The following is a 22,534-nucleotide window of genomic DNA, read 5'->3' on the forward strand; positions in this document are numbered from 1 at the left end:
TTGTGCAATGTTGTCATGGCTGTTATGCAGTTAAGCTTTATCTGTTGCATTAAACGAAAGAATCTGTATTTTGGATAGATAAAGGACCTAAATCCCAGCATGTCTGGTCTAACACAGTAAGCTTGTAGAAAGTGGTGGCATGAGGACAGCTTGGTTGAAACCTGGCTCTAGTGTGGTAGCCAGTCATTTGTTAGTTTTTAATTGTTTTCTTTTCCTTTTTTTTTGTCTTAGTTGTCCAACTGTGAGGGATAAAGAAACAGAAGACACTGTCATTGTACACATGAACTGATGTGGTTTTACTGCATTTGGCCACACACTCAAAAGAAATATGCTGGTACAGAGCAGCCACAGGTCTTATCTCTGCTGCCACTCCTTTCACAAAAGAATGATCTTTACATCAACAGTTTCCACCCTTGGCTTGATAACGTTGCAGTCCTCCCTTTTGCTCTTGGTCCGAATGCAGAGATTAAAAACACTCAGTTGATGCAAACGGTGGCTTGGTACAACACACAGAATGGGGTGTAGATGTGCTTCACACAACAGAGAGCAGAATTGAAAGGGAAAATGTTGCTTGGAGGCAAGACGCCTCTTTAATTGATTGATGGCAAGGAAAATCAAATACCATATTTGCTTTTTTCCTGGAGTATATCGAAAATGATCATAACTAACATCTGTTCATGTTAAGCAAATACTTGTCAAGATTTAAACTTCTGTTTGCATACAACTCTGAGTAGTGCATCTTAAAGTCATACATATTCATATAGAATGAAGAATGCATAATGTTTGCATAAAAAGATAAGCTGTATGACTATATATGAAGACAACAACTACAATTCTCACAGCACTGTCATTGGTTAATTTTAAAATATTCAAGCATTATTTAAAAAACAGTAAGCTGAACTTAAAACTACACTACAAAAAATTGTATAACTGAACCAATGCTGACTTGTTTTCCTCAATATTAATCAATTGTAAAGTTTCCCTTTTTTTTTTTTACCTAACACTTTTTGTTAATTCATTGTTATTTTAACCTCCAGTAACACGATCAGACTTCTTCTGCCTCTGGGCAATTGAGTTATGCTCTGATCTCGAGTTCTAAGGGAAATGTTCAATTTTATTTTTTTCCACAGTTGAATAAACAGTACCATGTATACTATCTCTCGTGTTAGAATAGTGTTGTCTTCACATAAGACTCAAATAATGGTATTAGTCATTCATTTCCTTGTACACATACACCCTATTGCGTGTTGACAGGTTTATAAGGATGCAGTGGCAGCCGTGGGTGCTGGGAAGCTCCTAGACGACAGCCTTTGAATCCTTGCAGTCCTGAGCAATGGTGCCTGAGTTAGTCTGTTTATTGTCTGCTTTCTCTCCCAGATGCTTGACTTGTCTGAAAGATTAATACATTAACAAGAGTGGTAAGGTCCAGGGTTGCACATCTTCAAGACATGTTTATTACCAGATGGCACATGAGATTCAAAGGTCACTGTGGAAGGTAACATTTTAAAGTGAAACAACAATATTTATGTTCAAATACTATGCTGATGAGATCATATGGAAAAATGTTTCTGATTAAATTAGTTTATAAATAGCCCAAATATATCTACTGAAAATTCCAAATGCCACTTTTAGTCTTACTTCTTTTATTCTACTACTTCCTAATTTATTTAGTAACACAAGACTACTTTCTTACATAAACAGACTAGCAGCTGGAAAAAAATCTTTACTGGATGGACAATCCCACTTTCTTAAATAATTGAAAATCCAGTGTGAAACCCTGTTCTATTGTCTACTGCTTAAAGCTAAATTCCATATCAGAATTTTTTAAGACCTGAAAGAAATTTCAGCTTTTAAATTCTCTGAGGTAAAATTCAGCCTGCAGTCATAATGACTTATTGGCAGATAGCTATGCTTATTTACAGGCAATATCATGTGCTACAACACATTTGACAAAAATCATGTTATGCTGCTTACACAGAATCCATACAATGGAAAGAAAATCCTTTTCTTTACCATTTCCACAGGACTATCTCATAGCTAATTAGTAAACATTATCAGTTACACTAAACCTGAAATCGTGTTTATCCTCTCAAATTGTCACAAACTGTATGTAAATTCCAGAGGAAATAGTTTTGCACAGGTTTAAAAGGGCAACTAAGCTCTTAATTAAAATTTCTTATCTACCATGCCACACAGGCATTAAAATGCAGAGGATTTAAATGGTACTTACTTTTCATGTGATCCGTTCTCAACTTTCATAGCTCCTTCCACTGGATCCAGTCCTTGTTCTGAAAACTGTTTCAAGGCACTTAACGCTGCCTAAAGAAAAAATGAGTTGTCAAAAAACCCACTGGCACAATTATCTTAGCACCAAATGAAGGAAGGTGTGCAGATTTAATAATTTCCTGTATATTAAAGCCATCCAGCCTACAGAGCTAGGAGAGTGGGTGCACAGCAGCTCCATGATAAAGAGCTGTGCTTGTGCATGGATTGAGGAGATCTTCTTCTTCCTGAGCATATCAGTGACTCCCATGCCAATGCAAGCTTCATCACTTATAGAAAGAATAGGATATACTTTCAGGATTCTTGGCTTTCTGGTTGTAAAGTCTCTCCAGCTTCCCCACATGCTTTCCTAGAGCCCACACTTTCCAGAGATCCTACGGACAAACTACTGAGCTGCAAATGGTTGCAGAAGGTGTGAGAAGTGGGAAGAGGGTCAGCAGGACACTACCAGCACTCCAAAGTCAGATCTGGAACAATGTTACAGCCTGATGTCTTATACACAGGTAGTGAAATGTGCTAATCCGGGGCAGCCTATGTGGGGTGATTAGGGAGAATCAGGAATAGAAGAACAGTCAATTTTTATCTAACATTTTCCATTGCATTCTTCATTGACCAACTTCTGCCTCATCTGCTATGAGTCCTCTCTTCTCTTCCCTCTATCTGCTTTGGTAAAAAAAAATTGATTCAGGAAGGTTGATTATGAAACTCTCTGACATCACATGGCCGACTTTGAAGATAGAGCCAGCACAATAAAACAGCTGAGGTCACTTCTACTGAGAAGGTGAAATGTAAAGCAGAACCGCAAAATGGATTTTGCTTTTTAATCACTTCCTCCTGAGATGCATTCAGAACTAATCACAGGAGAAAGAAAAGGTGACTTTTCACATTGGGCCCTAACTAACACCTCAAGCAGTGGAACTGACTGGAGGCCCTAAAGTGCTGTTCACAGTGAAGCAACAATTGTGAAGCAACAATTGCTGCTCTCTTCTTATTTGTTGGGACAGAGAGAATCTGTGACTCTATCATCTTCCTTTCCCTCAGAGAGCAGGGACCCTGCCTGGAACAGGAGCTGCCATCGTAATGAAGTATTAGATTTGCCTTTGTACTAATTCTTTGCCTGGATTCTCTCAACAACTCCTTCGCTTGAAAGGTATGTTTATACAACTTAAATATTATTAGACAATGTGTATTTTGGTGAGATGAATAACAGCACAAAAATTGCTAGGCTGCCCCAAAGTAAAAGACCATGTGTCCCATATTTGTCTATAGTAATGACAAGCTGCTAAAGCCTCAGAAGGCTGTGCAAGGCACTCCCACCCATCACGCATGAAAGTAGAATGTTTCTAGTCTGTGAAATATTATGGTTTGTGCCCTGACAAAAAACAAAACAACAAAAAAAAACCCAAACAAACAACAACAACCGAAAAAAAAAACCAACCAAAAAAAACCCCTGAACATTTTATGTAGTCTCTTGGTGAACCTCAGATTATCACTGTTACCTACAATCCACTCCACCTTTACCATGTGTTCTGAGCCCCCTGTATGAGATCCCATTAGTGGATCTTTCACTTTTGTCACCCACTAAGTTCCACAGAGAGAATTTTCTCTTTCCTCATTTCTTCTGGTTTTCTTGAAGTTTTTATATATTTCCATTCTTCACAAAAATTCTTCCTCTAGCACCTCATAGTGTCCCTTCACAAGTTTCACATATGCATTCTCCACTTCTATAAGATCTAACCACCATCTATCTTTCTATCCTTGATCTTGACTGCACAGCAAGTCACTGCTCATCACAAATAATTCCTCCAGTGGCAATGAGAATTTTCAACTACTGTTCTTGTAACTTTTCTGTTCCAGTAACCCAACATACATCTTCATCCCAATATGTCTCTTCTCCTCCTCTCCCTGAGGTCATTTTCATCACAATGCAAGCATGACTTCATGTGAGGAAGGGGAGTGATTTGGGCTCCTGTGCATCCTTGTACTTCAATTGGTCATGGGTTAGCAACTGTGAGAAAGAATCCAATGGGTAGGGACTGGCACCCAAGAATCTCCTGTCTTCTCACATCCATTTTTTCCTGATGCATGTTAGCAAAACTATCAGAATCTCCTTCCTTCTTATGTATGGTAAACCAAAGCCCATTCCCAGGTAGCACTGCAAGGAGGGAAGGAAGCTGAGACATCAGCTCCTCCCACACAGTTAAACTGCTACCTCACATGTTTCTCAACCCACCTTGTTTACTTTTTCTTACCCACTCTTAGCTTCCTGGTCTGATGTGTGAATTGTAAACTTATTGTGGAAGAACTTTGTGTTCAGGTTATTTGTTTGTACAATGACTTGGACAAAAATACCCTGATCATAGTTTGTAAGCAGAGCCAAGTAAAGTTTCATTCAAGATTAAGTCACAGATTGATCATATGATCTGCAGAACAGTCTGGTCTCAATTAGGGGCACCTGAAATCCCAAAATCATCAAGAGATTAATTAGGTCAACACAAACATCCAAATTCTAGAACTGCTGAGTAGCTCTGTTACTTACTACTGTTTTACTCACAGAGCTGACTATTTGCAAGGCATCCCACATAAATTACAGAACTACAGAGCAGTTTTCAGGGTTGTTTTCCAGGAAAACTGATTTGAAACTTCCTTTATGAACATTAGCCACTAGCTTAATAGAATCAGGTCAAGAGAGCCCCTCTCCTCTTCTAACAACCAGGGAAGAAGTACTGCAATATAAAATAATGAACACTTTGCCTATAAGCATGGATTATTATGGCAGTGGGAGCATGGGAACATATGACTGTCAATAAAGTAAATACGGATCAATTAGAGAAAACACATGAAATGAAAATACGATTCAAGGTGTTCAATGATAAGCATGTTTAATATCAACACAATTTCCAAATCCTAATGCCTGTAACATGGTGCAGTCTCATTTCATAATCTCACCCTTCTTCAAGCCATGTCTTTCCCAAACTGAAATATCACATAAAAGATAAAATCTCGGACCTATTGCATTTATGAAATCAAATATCAGAGAGAGCACTCAGCAGGGAAGCAGTCCTGTGCCTGTATCCTTGATCTGCCAGCTACAGGTATCAAGGTGTTTTTGTGTGCACTGTCAAAGTCTGCATTTTTCCAGCTCCTAAATGTGCTCCCACCCAGGACTCCAGCAGCTCCCAGGGCTAAGCTTTTCTTACCAAGGCTCTCCCAATCTCCCATACCTCACAGTCCCTCTTTTAACTTCCAGTTTCCTAATATGTTCCAGGTTACTGTGAGGTCTGATTTCTTTTTCATGGAACCATGTCTTACTCTCCATAAGCTACCTGTGGGGGTAGCCTAATTACTTATATCCCAACATTTGCAACAAGATTTTATTTTCGGAAAAGTTTATTTCCTTTTAAAAGGTTCATTCATGGGATGTGGCTGAAGGGGTATAGAGGAATGGTAGAGAGAGCCTTGCACTGTACTAAACCTCCCTCCCTTTTCTTTCTCCCATAGCCTGTTTGTATTTGGAAGGATCAGCAAGCTAAGAGAAGCAGGTGAGTAAACAATACTTTGGATCTTAATTGATGTCTTTAATGTTTCTTCTCTCCCCACCATGCCCCTAGACAGACATGAAGATGCTGGATTCAGGAAGGAAGCTGGTAGCTTAGAGGCTGTGACCTGAATAGTCAGCAGAGCGACACAGAGCTCGAGTAATCTGCAGTGAAGAAGAGTTACAAGCAGACACCAGGGTAATTTAATCCATGATTCAATTCTATTAGTCCCAATAGATTTACACCACTTGGCTTAAATATAACTTATGAATGGCAGATAACTTAGGTTAAATGAAAAGGAAAGAAAAGAATGGAACATTTGACAGTGAATCTGGTGAACAATTTCCTCTTTCAAAGGCTCAACACTTCCTTCCATTGATATTTTTCTTACAATAGAGCATCTGCACAGATACAGAGAAATTTTTCTCTCCCCCAGAAGATTTTACAACTGTTTTGTGAGTGAAGCCCCATAGGTTACAGAACAGATGTCCTTACACATTTCTTGTATCACTTGTTTTCTGTGTAGCTACAACAGTGCCAAAAATCCGATGCCAACAGGATGCACCGCGCTGCTAGCTGTTTGTCTTGGCTGCCATTTCCATTACTAGTATGTGTGTGTATCAGGATGGGGATGGATGTTTCCAGTCATTTTTTAGCTTTCCTCAAGTCAATTGGCTATTAGTAAATAGCACTGAAACTTGTAAATATTCTTCCTGTTTCTCACTCTGAGGATTAAGTGTCTTATAATGACAATCTAGTAACATTAGATCATTCTCTAGCAAGAGCAGCAGACAGGCACTCCACTAGCCCATATGCATTTAAGATCACATCCTCACAATAAAATTTTCCCATTTGTTTTAACACAGTATGTGGTTTGTGTTTTTCCTCTTAAATCTATATTACATTTCAGCTTATTCCATGAAACTGAAAATTGTAGAAGTTTGTTGTTCTTTGTGGCTCTTCCAGTTGACTTTACCAAGGAGGTCTGAGACAATCCTAATAAACACACTGCTTCATACTGTTAGTTCACTGGCAATATGCCTCCTAACATCAATTTTCTAAGTACATGAAAAAACATATTCAGCTTGGCCTTAATCAGTGTTTTCTGAAGACATAAAATTACTGGCAGAAACTGCAAGACTGACTTGTCAGGGTCTAGAGAAGTTCATGAAGGACAAGATTTTATTGCATTTAGTAGCTGGGTCTAGGTTAAGGACTGAGTTTGCTGAGTCAAATGATTCATTGTGGTCATGTTTCTTGTAGTCACATGCCATATGCATCAGCAAGTCTCTGTTGCTCAAGTTTAGGCTTGAGAACATGTTTGCATACCAGGTTACCATCACAGACTCTAGTCTTGGATTTTAGTTTCTAGCCAAAAGCCAGACAACAGTAGAGCGTGAGCAAAACTGGTAGTATTTACAAACAAATCAATGTTTATTTATTTTCTAAATCAAAAGTGTCCCCCTAACCAGTGAGTTTCTTTACCTCTCCCTGACTACTGAGGCCTTAAAAGGCAATGTCAGCTGTGCAATAACATTGCAGCAAAGCTGTCTGCATCAGTAATGAGATGCACTTCATGAATTTTTAATATATGAATTTTAATTTCACATTTAAAGGCTATTGAAAAAAAAAAACCCCAACAATATTACAGCTATAGAGGTGAGTTTGAAGGCTCGGTGCCCCAAAACTGAGCAACTATTTAAATTTGTATGTATTCAAATTATTGTTCTTGGTGATTGCTTTTCATTTCTCTAGATGAAGAAATTTTTAACTAAGCTTCCACCTGGCTTTAACTTGCCCACACTCAATACTTCATGAACAGAGAAATGCACAAAGAGAAGATGTATTTCTTTGTGTACACTTACATACATGCACACAAAAAAGCTAAAATTTGAATCCTTAACATACCTATTTAATCCTCTTGAAATTGTCAGGTTGGCTACATTCAAGCTAAAAAAAAAAAAACCAACCCAAGTATTGCAAACAAATCCCTTTTCCCCACAGCTTCTGTTGTAAATGAATTTACTATATTGCAAGCAATAACTCCTGCTAGGAGTTTTCATTGCTTTCTTTTCAAGGTGCTGTTCTCTTCAGTTGATCAGATTTCAGGTGAACCAATGTTAAAATCTGCTTGAATATTAAGTACAGAAAGGCTTTTCATAGCACACAGTGTAAACCCTAATTAAATGACTTTAGGCTCTTTCTTCATATCGTTTATGATATGCATGAAAAACACAGGGTTACAATCTGATTAACTCATGTAGTGTACATGGAAATAGCATTTTCCAAAACCGATTAATCTCTGCACAAAGGCATAGTCACCTGATAGGCACTACACTTAAGGCTACTGATTGCACCTGTCAAGAGAAGGAGCTTGGAGGATAGGAGGAGTGCACTATTTTCAAACAAAGAATGATGATTCACAGATGTATCTTAGAACAAGTCCCGCGTTTTAGTTAATGCTGCCCCCAGGCAACTCATGCAGCCAGAATTTAAATGACACACAATCCATGTACAGCCTGACCTTGCCAGCTTTCTGGGGGTAATCCTAAAGTAAGGATTAACTGTTCTTGAACAATTTTTCCAACATATTAAAGAGAGCTTCTATCAACAGCATGCATTTCACCTTCTTCCACCTGGTTTTATTGGATGCGTGTACTCGTTCCTCCATGCTTCTTGATATGCTGAGAAGTGCATGGAGTGAATGGCACTATTCAACATGGAACTTTATTTCAATAGGTTTTTATCTTCAACCAAAATTCATCTACTTCATCAATTGAAGAGACTGCTTAACAGTAGAGAGAGTCAGTTGGGCATGGCTTATTTTCCATGTGAACCACTACACCCGAAATCTGACTGCCTTTCTTGTGACCATGCAATAATCCCAGGAGTAAGGAATGGTAAAGCATTCTCTTAAAGCCCAAGAAAGAGCTGTGTAATCATGTGGGGTGAGACAGTTCTTTTGTTTTAATGGTGATAGAAAGCTTTCCAATCACAAAGAGAGAAAAGCTGAGAAGCACCTATTTAAAAATTAGTAAAAGGTATGCTTTTGTATGAAGAGGATTTAATAAATGATACTTAAAGTCAAACACATCTAAGTTAACATAATATAAGAGATTAATCCAGCATGGAGAAGCTAGTCTAGTTGCCAAGTTTAGGTTGTGTTCTTACTTGCAGGTGGGAATAAGAGAAGAAGGGGTTGCTGAAGGATCTGTATGGGACTCAGACTTTACGGGACTGTTCTTTAATCTGTGTCCTCTCAGACTCCTCCCACACACATATTCCCACTTGGAAGGGGAAATGTACTCAAGTGCTACCAAGACATTTGCCTTCATGACAATCTATGCAGGAAGCCAGTAAGTTGATGCTTGTTCATGAACATCTCAAAAGAGCTTTCAGGTTCAGTGCCAGTATCTACTGAGTTGTGTCTACATCCTCTAATGGTGAGGTGAGATGTGAAAGTTGGGCCCCAGTACCAGCACTTAACATAAATCTTAAACAGTTAAAACAAAATTAAGAGTTAAGTCAATCTTCTATCAGATGTTTTCAGTATTTTTTAAGTGTATCTGCTATAGATTTTGTCTAGAATTCTGGGAGTTCTTTTAAAGTAAATTTATTTCTAAATTCAAGACTCCAAATTTTTGCTTTAGTTGCTGCAATTCCAAGAACAAATACAGAAAGAATCATGAATCATCACAGCTTACTTATGAACACAAGAGAAAATATTTTAAAATTAAATTTCCAAGTGTTTGCACTACTTATATACAACAGAACTTCACTAGATAGCAATTAATCTTAAATTAATCTTGCTTCTAATTTTATATCCTTAGACAAAAGCTACTTAAACACTAACTTTCAGAAGGAGTAGCTGAAAGCCCCTACATTACTGAAAGCCCCTACATTTAAGTAATGTAAGGGCTTTCAGTAATTAGGGGCTTCCAAATGAGAGTACTTAGATGGTCAATTATTGTATTGGTAGGTAGAGGTTTGAATTATGCAACTAAGACAACACTTAAACATGATTGAGCAGCTGCAGACTAAAATTATAGGAGATTTTAAGAAAGACAATTTCAAATGTAAAACTGAAAACAGCAGAATGCATATCCTCAGGCAAAATCCTGCACCAGCATTGAAAAAAGGCCATGAATCACTCTCTCATCACTGATGGCTGGAAAACATCCTTGTCAGCTGTGTTTTCGGAATGATCTGGTTTGTTTATTTATTTATTTATTTATAGGCATTTCTCCACGTCACTGCAGTAGAGTTGCAAGTCTGCTGCCATTAACCCCATATACATTGCAGAAGATTTTGACCTCTTGGTTTTAAATAAGTTGACTGAGATTCCTAATTGTGTAAGAGTTTACAGTGACTTCTAAAACATACTGTGTTAAACAATCCTCTTCCTTCATCTGACTTCCACAGCTCCATCCTGGTTTTGACATCACTGCCACTGCCTTCACTGCATGGGTGTCAATACATAAAGGACAGTGTTACTCCCCATGAGGGAGTGGGCCCTGACCCACATAGCAATGTAGATAGATACATTACTATGTGGGTCAAATATAACTAGAACTCTTTTAACAAAATTATTGAGCTATAAGCATTTATTCTGTTATTGAAATGGTTTTCTTAGGTAATTGCTTATACAGAGCGGTCAAAAAAAAAAAGATATTAAAGGATTTTTACAAATTCCAAAATATCCACACCAAAATCAGTACAGAACAAGATTCAAGCTATCAAGCATTACTCAATACTTGCATCCACATGGTTACTCTTTCACTTAGTAAACTGAACCAGTAAAACATTCTCACTGGTGGTTAGATACTTTTTGGTTCACCTTGCCAATATCCTCTACTTCATGAGACAAAGTGTCACTAAAGAACTGAGGTAGTTTAATTAATTATGTTTTAAAAGAGAAGGAAATCAAAGCAAGAGAACATGAGCACAGCTAGGGCTGGCTCAAGGTCAGGCAATAAAAGTAAGAATCAGTTCTACTAGTTTACATGCATTTTGTCATAAGCCAAGACAAAAAGAGAGAGATTCTGAATAAAGGTATTTAATGATAGAAAATGTTGCAGTCTGCACTGCAGCCATTTAATTCAAATGCCTCATTCCTTTCACTATCACTCATCAAGCTATCATCTTCCCAACAATGAAAGCAATTTCTATAGAGGAGAAAAAGTCTCCCTTTGAGGAGAAAAAATCTCCCTTTTGAGAGAAGATGACTGGTGAGAGCCTCACAAATTTTTCTTTGCTGAAACATTCTAAAGAGTACTTTTCTCCCTACAATGTTTAACAAAACTACCTATTTTTTTCTTTAAACTTGACATATTTTTATGTCTAGAGACCATACACTTTGCTTTAGACATGGGAGCCATTTCCTAAATATCAGATTCCTTGGTTTTAGCAATTTTAGAATGAAAGAATGTTTGTTCTCTCATACTGAGTCCATTACCTTAAATTTTAAGCTCTTGTCAATCTAAACATGACTAGAAACTTCGGTTTGAAGACAAAAGCAATAGATTACACTTAATGCAAAGAATTGGCCATTGGTTTCTTCAAGGAGCAAATTGCAGCTGGAACAATGGGGGAGTTTAGGGCTGTAGATTCTTGCATTACAACATCTGTAATGAAGCCCATGTACTAAATTGTATCCTATCTCTGCTTCTGTGAAACTTTACTCCTGTGGCCAGCACACTGGCATTCAGAGAAGGATACTTCCACCCTCAGAGCCCTAATGACCAATCCCCCTCTTCATTCTCCAGGTCTCATTTTACAAGTGTGCATGTATGTCCAACAAAGTACCAAATCTAGATTGACAGCTAAAAGCATTATATTTAGCATATATGGCATGTAATTAGAAATTTGAGTGTTTCCAAAAGGAAAAAGTTTTTGATTCTGATCTTAGAGTATTCTTTCACTGCATTAGCTGGGGTTTTTTTCCCTAATTGAAGTTGATTTAAGTGCGAGCGGAGTCAGACCCAAGAGCAACAGGACAAACTTCTCATCTGAAGTAGTTTGTAATATAATTTTGTCTTTGCTAACTGTTGATGGCTCATCCTCATCCCATTTTAACCTACAACCATCAGCTCCCTTAATGGAAGTGTCCATAAAGATCTTCTCTAAAGTATGCTTTTCCAGCACACTTAATGTCTTTTAATGTCTTTCCAATTAAATCCAGATGTGAAAAGCTTAAGGAACAGTTCTCAGGACTGAAAAAGATGACATAAATCTTGCAGCTGACAGAGATCCCACTGAGCTCAGTTGGGGAAATTCACAGAGGACTTCTTGTGGGCCAGAAAAGCTGCTGGGTATAAAGACAGATGTGTATACTCCTATTAAAAAAATTTAAATAAAAACTGACTCCTACAATGAGGTATCCACAATTATCAGGGACATTACTAACTCAATCCCTCAATGTGCTGAGCACATCCTGTGCGGTACAAATTTCCCTCATCTTTTCGGGAAGTTTATCAGAGTTGCAGGGGGTCACATCTGTTTGGGAAAGAGCCCCTCACCTTTCAGGACTGCACCTCCTAAACCACTGTAGGGGCTGATACTGGAAAGCACTGTCTGTCTTGCTCTCTTACTGCTATCAACAGGGAGGTAACATACTCTGCAAAACAATCCTGAATTTTGGTCCACTCTCCTTTATCTCTCCCATAATCAAGTTAGCTTATTAAATTGTGGTTTTATTACAGAAGACTCCCCAAATGTGATATCAATTATAAACTCTGACCAGTATGATGGGAAACTGGTCATTCTTAGTAGCTGACTACCACTGCTGTGCAAGGGTTGTTTGTGCAGCTGTCAATTTGGGGTTTGTTTTGCTGTAATCACTTGCACACCCTTAGGATTTTTTTATTTTGTTTTATTTTAACAACAGTACATCATCTTATTTTCCAAACACAAACTGTAAATGTAGGCTCAGATCAAGCCACATCTTTCAGAGGAACAGGAAATACTAACACACACAGTTTTTGTTAAAGAATGTCTCTAGAAAACTGCCCAATGCTAACAGCTTTCCTAATTTCCTACCTTTCTGCTACTTAGTTACTTTTGAAATTAGTAAATTATCCAGACATACCAATGATTTTTAAAGAGCTACATCCTTGTGAGACATCTGAAAAGAAGAATGTTCCAGAGTAGAAGAAAATCCCATTTCTAACTGAAGCTTAAATTTGGGTCCATGGTCATTCATGATGGGAACTTCATGTGACATTTTGTATAGCATTACTTGATTTCTTTGTGTTTTTCTAATGCTCATACAAAGGTTTTAGCATGATTTGGTGTCATGAGTGAGTGTACAGAAATATGAAACTAACTACCTGAATTAAAGGACAACCTTGCATCCTCAAGTACAAGAAGTGATCCAATATTGGCATCTGAACAGTAGTGCAAACCTAACAATGAAAGCAGCAGGCTCCTAAACACACACACACACGCACACACACACACACACACACACACACACACACACACACACACACACTCACACACCCACACACAAATTCTCTTGAAGACAAAATTCCTCTGGTTGACAGCTTGCCTTACTTTTCACAATGGCCAGCACTTTTCAGACTATCACTCCTTCAGGGCTGAAGGCTGGATCTGACTCCCACCAAAATCACTGCTTCATGACCATCACCCAAGAGTCACGAGGGATGCCCTTCCCTTGGAATGAGCTGCTGCTGCCATGAGGATTCCATTCTTGGCTAGCTAAGGGAATGAGCTCAAATCTTTTGCACTTTGCTGCCAGGGACCACCAGGCCAGCTCTGATTTATAGCTTTTTCTTTACAGTTTTATGATACAAGAATGTTCACTTGTAATTACAACAGCATTTTGTTGGCTCCCTGCCTTCACTTGGGTATGTGCAACACCATATCCTTCATTCCAGCCTTTTTTATGTCAGAACCCCAAATTTGAGAAGAAGCACATCAGTATTACAAGGATGCTGCAGATCTTGCTGCTCCTTAAAAAGGAGACTTGTACCTATTTTTTCAGGGGGACATGTAAGCGGCTGCATCTGACATTCAACTAAGAGTCTAGGGAGAGTTGGTCAAAATTCTTCCTCAGAAAAATACTAACCAAAGAAAAAACTTCATATGGGAATGTATGATTTCGGAGAAAAGGTTTTTTAGGTCCAAGATAGACTCTTCAGTCAAAACATCACAGACAAGTGCAAAATATAACCACTGCACTAATGACTGTTTGGTTGCCACATTCATATGCCTGTTGATTTGTCTTTATGAGAAAAATTCAACAGGTCTCTAGTTTATTTTTAAGTGAACAGAAATACTTGTACTCTTGTGAGTTTTGTGGGATAAAAAATATGTTTTATTCAAAAGGTGACCCTGCCATTAAGCTGCTGTATCACCTTGAAGAAACACTTTAGCTCAGTATTTTTCAGACATACACTTAGCTCCTGACTTTGGGATAAGCAGGCAGCATGTTTCCATCACTTGTGGTTTAAACTTGATTTTGTCATTTTCAGTAGAGGCATAACCTCCTTCAGAGAAAATTCCAGGTATTTCAGATACCATTTAATAGTTAACTGTCAAGCAATTTCCAAGTCTTTTAAACAAAGAATACTTCTGTGCTAGCTTAATTTATAGAGCCATATATGTCCCATTTTAAGTGGATGTGATTAAGAAGAAACACTAAGCTTAGATTATTCTACTAAATGAGAAAAGTTTAAAGCCAATAAACTGTATCTAGGATTTTAGCTGGGAGATGAAATAAAAGGCACATTTGTTCCTGGTCACTGAATTTTTAACCTGGGTCTGTTGCTCCTGCTGTTAAGCTCCTATACATTCCTTACTAGCCTGTAGTGTCCAGCATTCCCAGCTCTCAGTGCTTGGAATTAGAGGTGAACTGCAAAATAAAACCAAATTCTTTCGAGAGTTATTGTATGGAAAGCACCAAATATTCTGTCAGAGGAAGGCAAGTGAAAAGGCTAATTTTTAAAAAGAGGTCTTTTAAAGATTTTTAAAAATTTAGATTACAAGTGTATAAATTCCAACCTACCATTTAGATCTGAGAATTCTGGCAGTGTCTGACAAATGGGAAGATGCTGCTGAATCTGGTGGAATAAATGAAAGCTGTACACTGTCTAGCTCCTTAGTAAAGAAAAGGAGAAGTTGAGCCTTATGCTGTGACTCAGGTCTCTATCTCATGTGTGAGAATACTTTTCAAGTGCCCCAAGGTTTGCCTTTAATATACAACAAGCATGAAAGAAGAAATCCTGAGTTTCTAGCACAAAAAACCAAACCTATACTGTTTCTGTCACTCCTGTGCCTTTTCAAGCCTATATTCGTTTTTTTTTAAAAAAGCAGAATATTTTGACTTGCCTTTTTGCAATATAGGATCTCTAATATGACTTCATTGTTTCTCCTTTTAAGTCAAAATCCTGTGAGGGTATTTGGGAATTTCCTTAAGGTGAAATAAACTAATCTGCCTTCAGTGGCTCATCACTCTGGTGATCAAGTTAAATGACACCATTGCAGAAAAGCCTCATAATACATATTTTCCCCCTGCCTAGTCCAGTGCTGCTTTTTTACACACAATTTCAAGCATTTCTTAGCAAATTTGTCTTGAGGTGAAGGATTAGCCCTCACTTAAAACCAGTAGCAGCTACCTTCCTGTGCATCTTTTGAAATAGTAGATGTACTTTTTATTGGATTATTTTCTATTTTCTACTGCTTACAGGTCTCCTTTTTTAAAGGAAAGGCCAAATCTACCCTCAAATTCAGCTTCTGTTGCTGTTTGTGTGTTGATTTAAGGAGGAACTGGCCTTGTTCACTTGGATTTGCTTTAGTCATTAAGCCCTACTTCAGTCTGCTACAGCACAGGTAGAAAGGTAAAAAGAGTAGTAAGTGGCACCTTCAGTCATCTCCATGATTGCTGTGCTGTGTGTTTTTCTGATATGAATGGTACATGTTGGGTACTGTGTACTTCACAAAGTGCTTCAAGAGAGACAGCAGGAACCAGATTTCCTCAAGAACTTTCTAAATTCAGGAACCTCTCCACCTAGTGGGTCACTAATGAAGGTTAGGCACTCCTTGACTCTGATTAACTGAGCTCTGCATCTATGGACCTGCATTTACTCCATTTGCAGTTGCAGTCAAAAAAGTAGATCTATGTCCAAAAACTTTTCCAAACAGCTGGGGTTTAGTCTGGAAGATCTGCTAACGGCTATTTTATAATTTCATTCTAGCATCTGTTATTAAAATTCATTAACCACAGCTGCCAAAAAGAGCTAACTCAAAATCTTGCTAGTTACAAAATAACCTGTCAGGATGAGATTCAATAAAAAATTCAGGTGCTTACAAATTAGGTGCTGTAAGAGTGAAGTTTTAAACAGCACATCCCTGGAATAAAATCAAAGGTCTAAAGTTAAGTACTCAGTCTTTTTTACTCGGCATAAAGATCTGAGACAGGTTCTCTGAAGAATGAGCTGAGAAAGCTGCATTGTAAGTCTGGAGCTACCTGCAGGCAATGAGGTGCTCCAAGCCTAGGGGTGAACTCCTGGTCCTCTCTGGAGTTCTCTGCAAAGCCAGGACCACAGGCAGAGGGCTGGCAGCTTGGTCACCTGGTTGCTACAAATGCACATCCTCTCCTGAAGACAGCTGGCCCTTCAGCTCTTTGAAAGGCCTGAGCAGAGCTTGCTGCTGTGGTTGAGAAGGTGACAAGCAGAGAAGTGGGTGGAGGTGAGGCTCTCCTTTTTGTCCTTTTATCAATGGCACAGATGTGAGCGCTGCTGTCCAGAGTATGAGACACACAGATTTCAGATTTCCTAGCTTTTGGTCAACAAGCTGCATATCCTTCCCCCTAGGTGACAATCTAACCCCCAGGATCAGTGATAGGGAAGATTCAGCTGTAGCAAAAAACCAAAAGTCAACATACATGGATCAGAGAAAGGGAGGAGTCTGACTCTGCAGGCTGATCACAGCAGCTCCTAAGCTGTCCTGAGGATCACCCCTGCTCCCTAGATAATTTCTGTTCTTTATCTAATTGGTACTTTAGCAGTGAGTTCAGAAGTGATAAAAGCAGGAACAGCAATCCACTAGTTCTGCTTTTGGGGACTTCTTTAAAAGGTAGGATGCAATAACATTCTTTCTCATCCTTTCTCTGTGCAATCCTGAGTATTTTAAGGTTTTGTTATGTGAAAGCTCTGGTTATCTGGGAAGGTAGATAAATGGCTGCACATGCATTTAGACAGTCTCCTGTGACATGTAATTGTTAATACCTGAAGGCTGTGGGAAGAGTTCATGTTTCCTGACTGTGTAAAGCATGGAAATCTCTAGCAACTATCCAACCACAGCTAAGAAAAAAAGCCCTCAGGATGTTGTTTCATTTAACATTCTTCTCTATAAGGCATTTTAATGAATATACAGCTCAATTTTAATAAAAGATTTTATTAAGATAAATAATAATAATCCTTCACTATTCAAGCTCCCTTCATGCAAATGATCCAATAAGCCTGCACATGTATGCAAACCCTTTGAGAGGGTTTCCAGGATCAGGATACAAGCAATTTTTCTATGCCATTACAGAGAACAGTTAAATTAGTTAAAATCAACACACTCAGAATAAAACCAAAAATACTAATGTAAGTTAAATGATAGTAGAGAGTAAAACTTTATGTCCAGTCTCAGTTTGTTCTAAGAATTTAATCATTTTAGCTGTCACATAAGCAATAAAATCAGGGCATGAAGGAAGCACTAGAGTTCTAAGGCTGCTAACAGAAGCAGAGAAAATCCACACATAATGTCGTGCATATTAGACAGTAATATTCCTCTAGCACAAATAAGACCTAACTGAAGCCATGCTTGAGATAACTGTCATGCTATCGAGTTACAGTAAAGAGGAGATCAGACTTTTTCTTTCCTTCCCAATGAAATCAGTATAAACAAATCATATAATGTTTGGACACCAAACTCCTGAAACAAAGAAACCTAGAAAATCTCTTAAAACCACCCACAGACTCCCCATGCTGGTCTGTGATTATACAACTGGAGAAGATCATCCAAACTGTGATGTAAACCAATGTCAGTCTGCAAAGGACAGTGCTACAGTGGTTCTAACAAAAAATAAAGCAAGTCCCTGGAAGAGCCATCAGAAGGGAATACTTTCATAATTACCATCCCTTTTCCCTGTAAATGAGGAAAACTTTTTTAAAGCTTAGAGAAAGAACTTAATCCCCAAACTAAGGATACAAGACCCAGACTCTCTTGTGCGTTTTTACTCTCCTGCAAAACACATTCAGCTAAACAAAGTGAGCCTGGGACCAGAAGTAAAGGAAAGTACTTCTTAATGGACCCCACTGCTGTTTGTATTTCAACCTATGAAAATCTTTTTGTCCTCCTTAATTGTTATGTGGCTACATTCATCGTCATTTTTAGAAATACACATGCAAAACAGCTTTATTTTTTCCTACGGACTACCCACCAAGAGAGACGATCCAGTGCTGAAAACCTTTCCATTCTGTCAGTAAAATACAGTGTTTCTGTAGATTGTATTTCTACCTCAGAATTGTAGTTTTGCTCCTTGCCTATCACCTGGAAGCAAACTGTTCTAGACCTGAAACAGCATGTGCCTGTCTAGAAGAGGTGTGAATGGGTCCAGCTCTCTTTCAGTAGACATGGCCGAGAAAGTGTGAACCTCTGTGCACCCTTAGGTGAGACTTCACAAGGTCCAGGACACACAGTGCTAAGGATGCTGAAGCAGGGGTCTAACCCAGCTGCCCTGAAGGTGGAGTCTATGACATATCCATTTTTTGCCCTGTTTCTACTCAATTTAGGTTCCACAAGGCTAAAAATTAAGTGAAGTAAGGAGCTAATGATACAGGGCAAGCCCATTTTCAAATATTCTGCATTCTTTCTTTCTAGCTATGCCATAGAGGAATTTAATATTCACATGTATTAAGTAAAGAAACTCACTTCATTAGAATCAGCCACCCCTGCAAATTGGTTGATAGTTTATATTTCCCTAGCATTAATTTCATTCTTGTTTCTAAGCCACAATTGACTGAACTGGAACTTGGTATCAACAATGGGCATTAATCATACAAAAGAAAACAAAAGAAGCAGTAATGAACTGACAACACTGGTTAGTCTTCTCCAGTGAGGGTGCAACAATTAACAATACAGTGAATATCAATCATTCAAATGCTGGAAAAAAAAAGTCTGTATAAAGAGAAGAAATGAAAAATGGTAGCCAACAAAAACTCAACAATCTTGGAGAAAAAAAAAATCTAATAATTATGATACTTAATGGACTGTGAAAGAACACTTCATTAATAAGATGGCAAAATATTTTGTACTAAAATTTACAAATTCTCATTCCTAAGAAAGTATGTTCTGCAGAATTTACAGAAAGTTTGTTCTTTCATATAGTCATACATGCTTCTTATATATTGCTAACCTTCAATCTTTTTCAATCTTATTTACAATATCATGCCTGACTAAAAGCTGTTCTACTGGCATCAGTGTTACCAGCAGCTGCACATTGAGTTATCAACACACTTGTACATGAAAAGTGTTTTTGATGAAACATAAGAAAAAAGATTCTATCTGTTCTTCATGATCACTAGCTCTCTTGTGTTTTAATTACTGCAATGATTCTATCAAAGCTCATCATATATGAAGAAGTAAAATAAAATAATTTCCTCCAATATTTTTACATGATTTTCCATATGCGATTTTAACTTACAATGTTTATAACTAAATATAAATTATTATGAATTATACAGACAAAATACAAAAGTCAAAAAATGTATTTTTTGAGTTATGTGTTCAATCAAATATAACTCTCACCCTTCACTGGAGAAGGGACAGGAAGAAGTCTTCAATAAATTTCTGAATCATTTGCTGATATTTTCTATATCAGAGTTACAACTTTACAACATACACTGAATATTTTAATAAACGCCATGCTTACTTGGCTAATAATTTCTAAAAAGAGCAAACCCCTCCTTATAACAGCTGCAGTGGCCCAGATGTCACAAAAGCAGAATGCCACTGCTATGCAGGGGAGGGGCAGGCCTTCCCTTTGCACAGGCACGTGGGGTCCCAGCCAGCACAGGCACATCCATGCCTGATGGGTCAACATGGAATGAATTTATTTGCTTCTGTACACATGGCAAAGGAGGTTCAGACCTGGAAAATAGCAGTTGCAGCCCCATGCATCAGTTTCCCTGCTCTGCTACGGTGCAACTGCCCAGTTTTTCTGATTTGGCATTAGAATCAAGATTTAGCCTTGAAAAATTGACTCAGTAGAGGACTTGATGTGCGTGTGCTAAATAACAACTTACTGACTAGCCAGAGCTGCTTGATTCTGATGAACAGCAATGTTTGGCAGGCAAAGTTGCTACCCATGCTGTTTGCTTTATGCAAAGGTAACATTTTCCATTGTGGTCTCTTCAAAGCTCTTAATACACCATTAGACTAAAAGAGCAGGCAACAAAAGCTCTGATTTCTCCTGGGAAACAGCAAAGCTTCTTCCTTGTAAAGCATTGTGGAAGGTCCTCCTTGGTACTGCTAGAAACTGCAGCCCTCTGCTTTCCCTGGGAAGCAGCAGCACAGAGCTTCTAGTCTCCTCCCAAGTTTATTAGTCTCTCACACTTTTTATCAGTTCCCTCAGCAGCAAAATATCAGTCATTGGGCCCATTTCAGTGCTGTGCTGCTTCAACCTGCAGGTTGCTTTGGCTGCCAGGGTGGATCCTATCCCTGGACATTCAAAGGGCTAAACGTGGTGTCTAAGGGGAATGGAAGGAGCAGGTTTCTGCCTCTAACATCCTACAACTGGAAAAGGGTAAGCAGAGTGTGCGGAGATGCTTGAGATCAGACAGAATCTGTGATCCTCATCATGCAAATGAAGGACTTAGTCATGCAGTTTTCTGTTTGGAGAATGCTAGCAGTAAGGAGTAACTTGACAGCTGCACTCTCATTATAGCCAGTTTGGATTCCTCTGTACTCTTCAGTCATTGTTTTATTACTTTGCATTTAGACATAGAAAATTCCATGCACCTGCACTATGCAGCATTAAACCCCATATCTGCTAAATCTGCCAACAAAGGAGCCAGCTCAGCCGATGGAATTATTTGATGTGGTCACTCACTACAAAGTGGGTTGAAAGCACAAACCTCTCTCAAGCCCACCCCTGTGGAAACAACTGCAGCATTTTACTGATGTGGGCAGGACCCAAGCGAGTAAGGACAACTTGCAGCACACTTGAAAAATAAGCTATTTTTGAAACAAAGAAACAAAGTTTCTTTGTTCAGCTTTAACACGTTTCTTGACTTGTATTACCCACTTCTCCCTTTCCCATTCCCAAGGAAGTTTCCATTAATCATCCCTCTAATGGAAACACTTGTGTCTGATCACTGAGCAGTGGACACAGGCGTAGTCTGTGGGCATGCACTGAACAAGAAGCCCAAGGGAAGCCTAGCTGAAAAGTTTGGGAAAGCAAGGATGCCTTTTTAAAATAAACTTTGGAGAGGTCAGCGGGACAGCAAGGGGTCAGCACCAGGCAGCCATTGGGTGGATGGCACAGGAGAAAGACAACAACACTTGTCATTAATTATATCTGTTGGAATGCTACACATTTTCCCCCCCAAGTGGTAGTACTCCAGACATCCAAGCACAATCTCTCCCACGTCCCACTTGACCCCAGGCAGGCACATGCCAAGAAGCTTTCATACACTAGAAGCCAAGAAGTAGCTAATACAAGTGGAGCTTTAAGAATTTAAATTGTCCCTCCACTTCAAAACTTTTATTTCCTTTAGTTCCAGGCCATCCTCACAACTGTCTCCGTCACCAGTGAAACACATATTCTCTTAGAGCTAAATATGGGTAGATTCCTGTGCCCAGCCTCAAGCTAACAAAACTCTCAACTTTCACTGGAGAAGAATAACTATGGGGAAGTGGACTCTGCTCAGATGAACTCTACTCCTTAAATCCTGCAATGTAAATGTAAATGGTGAATGTACCATTTATCCAGGTCTAGAGGGATCTGGTCTACAGAGGTGCTGTCTCCTATAAACACTTTTTGCAAAATGTCTGCAAATGCCGGAATGAGTCACTACTGCCAGTGCTCTTGCAAAACCTTGAACCATACCTATTTATAAAGCTAAAGTTTCATAAGCAGCAGTATCTTTTATTTTAATTAAAAAAAAACCCAATAAACTGTTGGTTGCATAAGAAATGGCAGGCTAGTAATTAATGGATGGACCCATCCTCACCTAACCTGAATTCACCAAGCACATAGTCAAAGTTCATTGTTGTGTGCAGAAAGAGCCAGAAAGAGCCTAGGTATCTCTAGAGTATGAATTAGCCTCTCCTAAATAAACAGATGGGAGGAATGAGCCTTTGGAAATGCTTCTCTCTGTACTTCCACTACAGAACATCTCATAAAATTAACCCAACCTGGAAGCATTGTAGGCATCTGAGAGGTATGCAAGATGCTTTAGTGACTATAGTTTATGAGGAAGCTTTGAGCATTATAACTCCAGCACAGTAGTTATAAATCACAGTAGTTGTAAATCACAGCAGTTATAAAATATGGAAATAAATTACCTGTCCATGTGGTGAAAAAAATTCTGCTCACTTCTGCATAGAGAGGCCAGAGATGTCTTAAAATCAACCTGTGGGGTTCTTTGGTGTATGTGAAACAAAGAACCAGAATTGGGCCAGGGGAGAGTCAGGAGACC

The 22,534-nt window shown here is 38.6% G+C and overlaps 1 protein-coding gene across 6 annotated transcripts in view; it reads right to left on the reverse strand.

Annotated features, from left to right (window-relative positions):
- Positions 1 to 272: 272 nt before the first annotated feature.
- The window catches only part of STAU2 (staufen double-stranded RNA binding protein 2), a 151,482-nt gene continuing 129,220 nt past the window's right edge, over positions 273 to 22,534 (reverse strand). For 4 of the 6 annotated variants that reach the window (XM_059862308.1, XM_059862272.1, XM_059862298.1 and 1 more), the window contains 2 exons: positions 2,231 to 2,319; positions 273 to 1,390 (listed from right to left, as the gene is read on the reverse strand). In XM_059862308.1, the coding sequence (XP_059718291.1) occupies positions 1,297 to 1,390; positions 2,231 to 2,319 (183 nt within the window). In that variant the 3' untranslated portion in view covers positions 273 to 1,296. Of the gene's footprint in view, positions 1,391 to 1,436; positions 1,487 to 2,230; positions 2,320 to 22,534 lie in introns of those variants that run through there. The other 2 variants (XM_059862289.1, XM_059862318.1) reach the window with 2 other exon arrangements.

The sequence above is a fragment of the Haemorhous mexicanus genome, chromosome 1 (genome assembly GCF_027477595.1).
Source record: "Haemorhous mexicanus isolate bHaeMex1 chromosome 1, bHaeMex1.pri, whole genome shotgun sequence".
NCBI lineage: Eukaryota > Metazoa > Chordata > Aves > Passeriformes > Fringillidae > Haemorhous > Haemorhous mexicanus.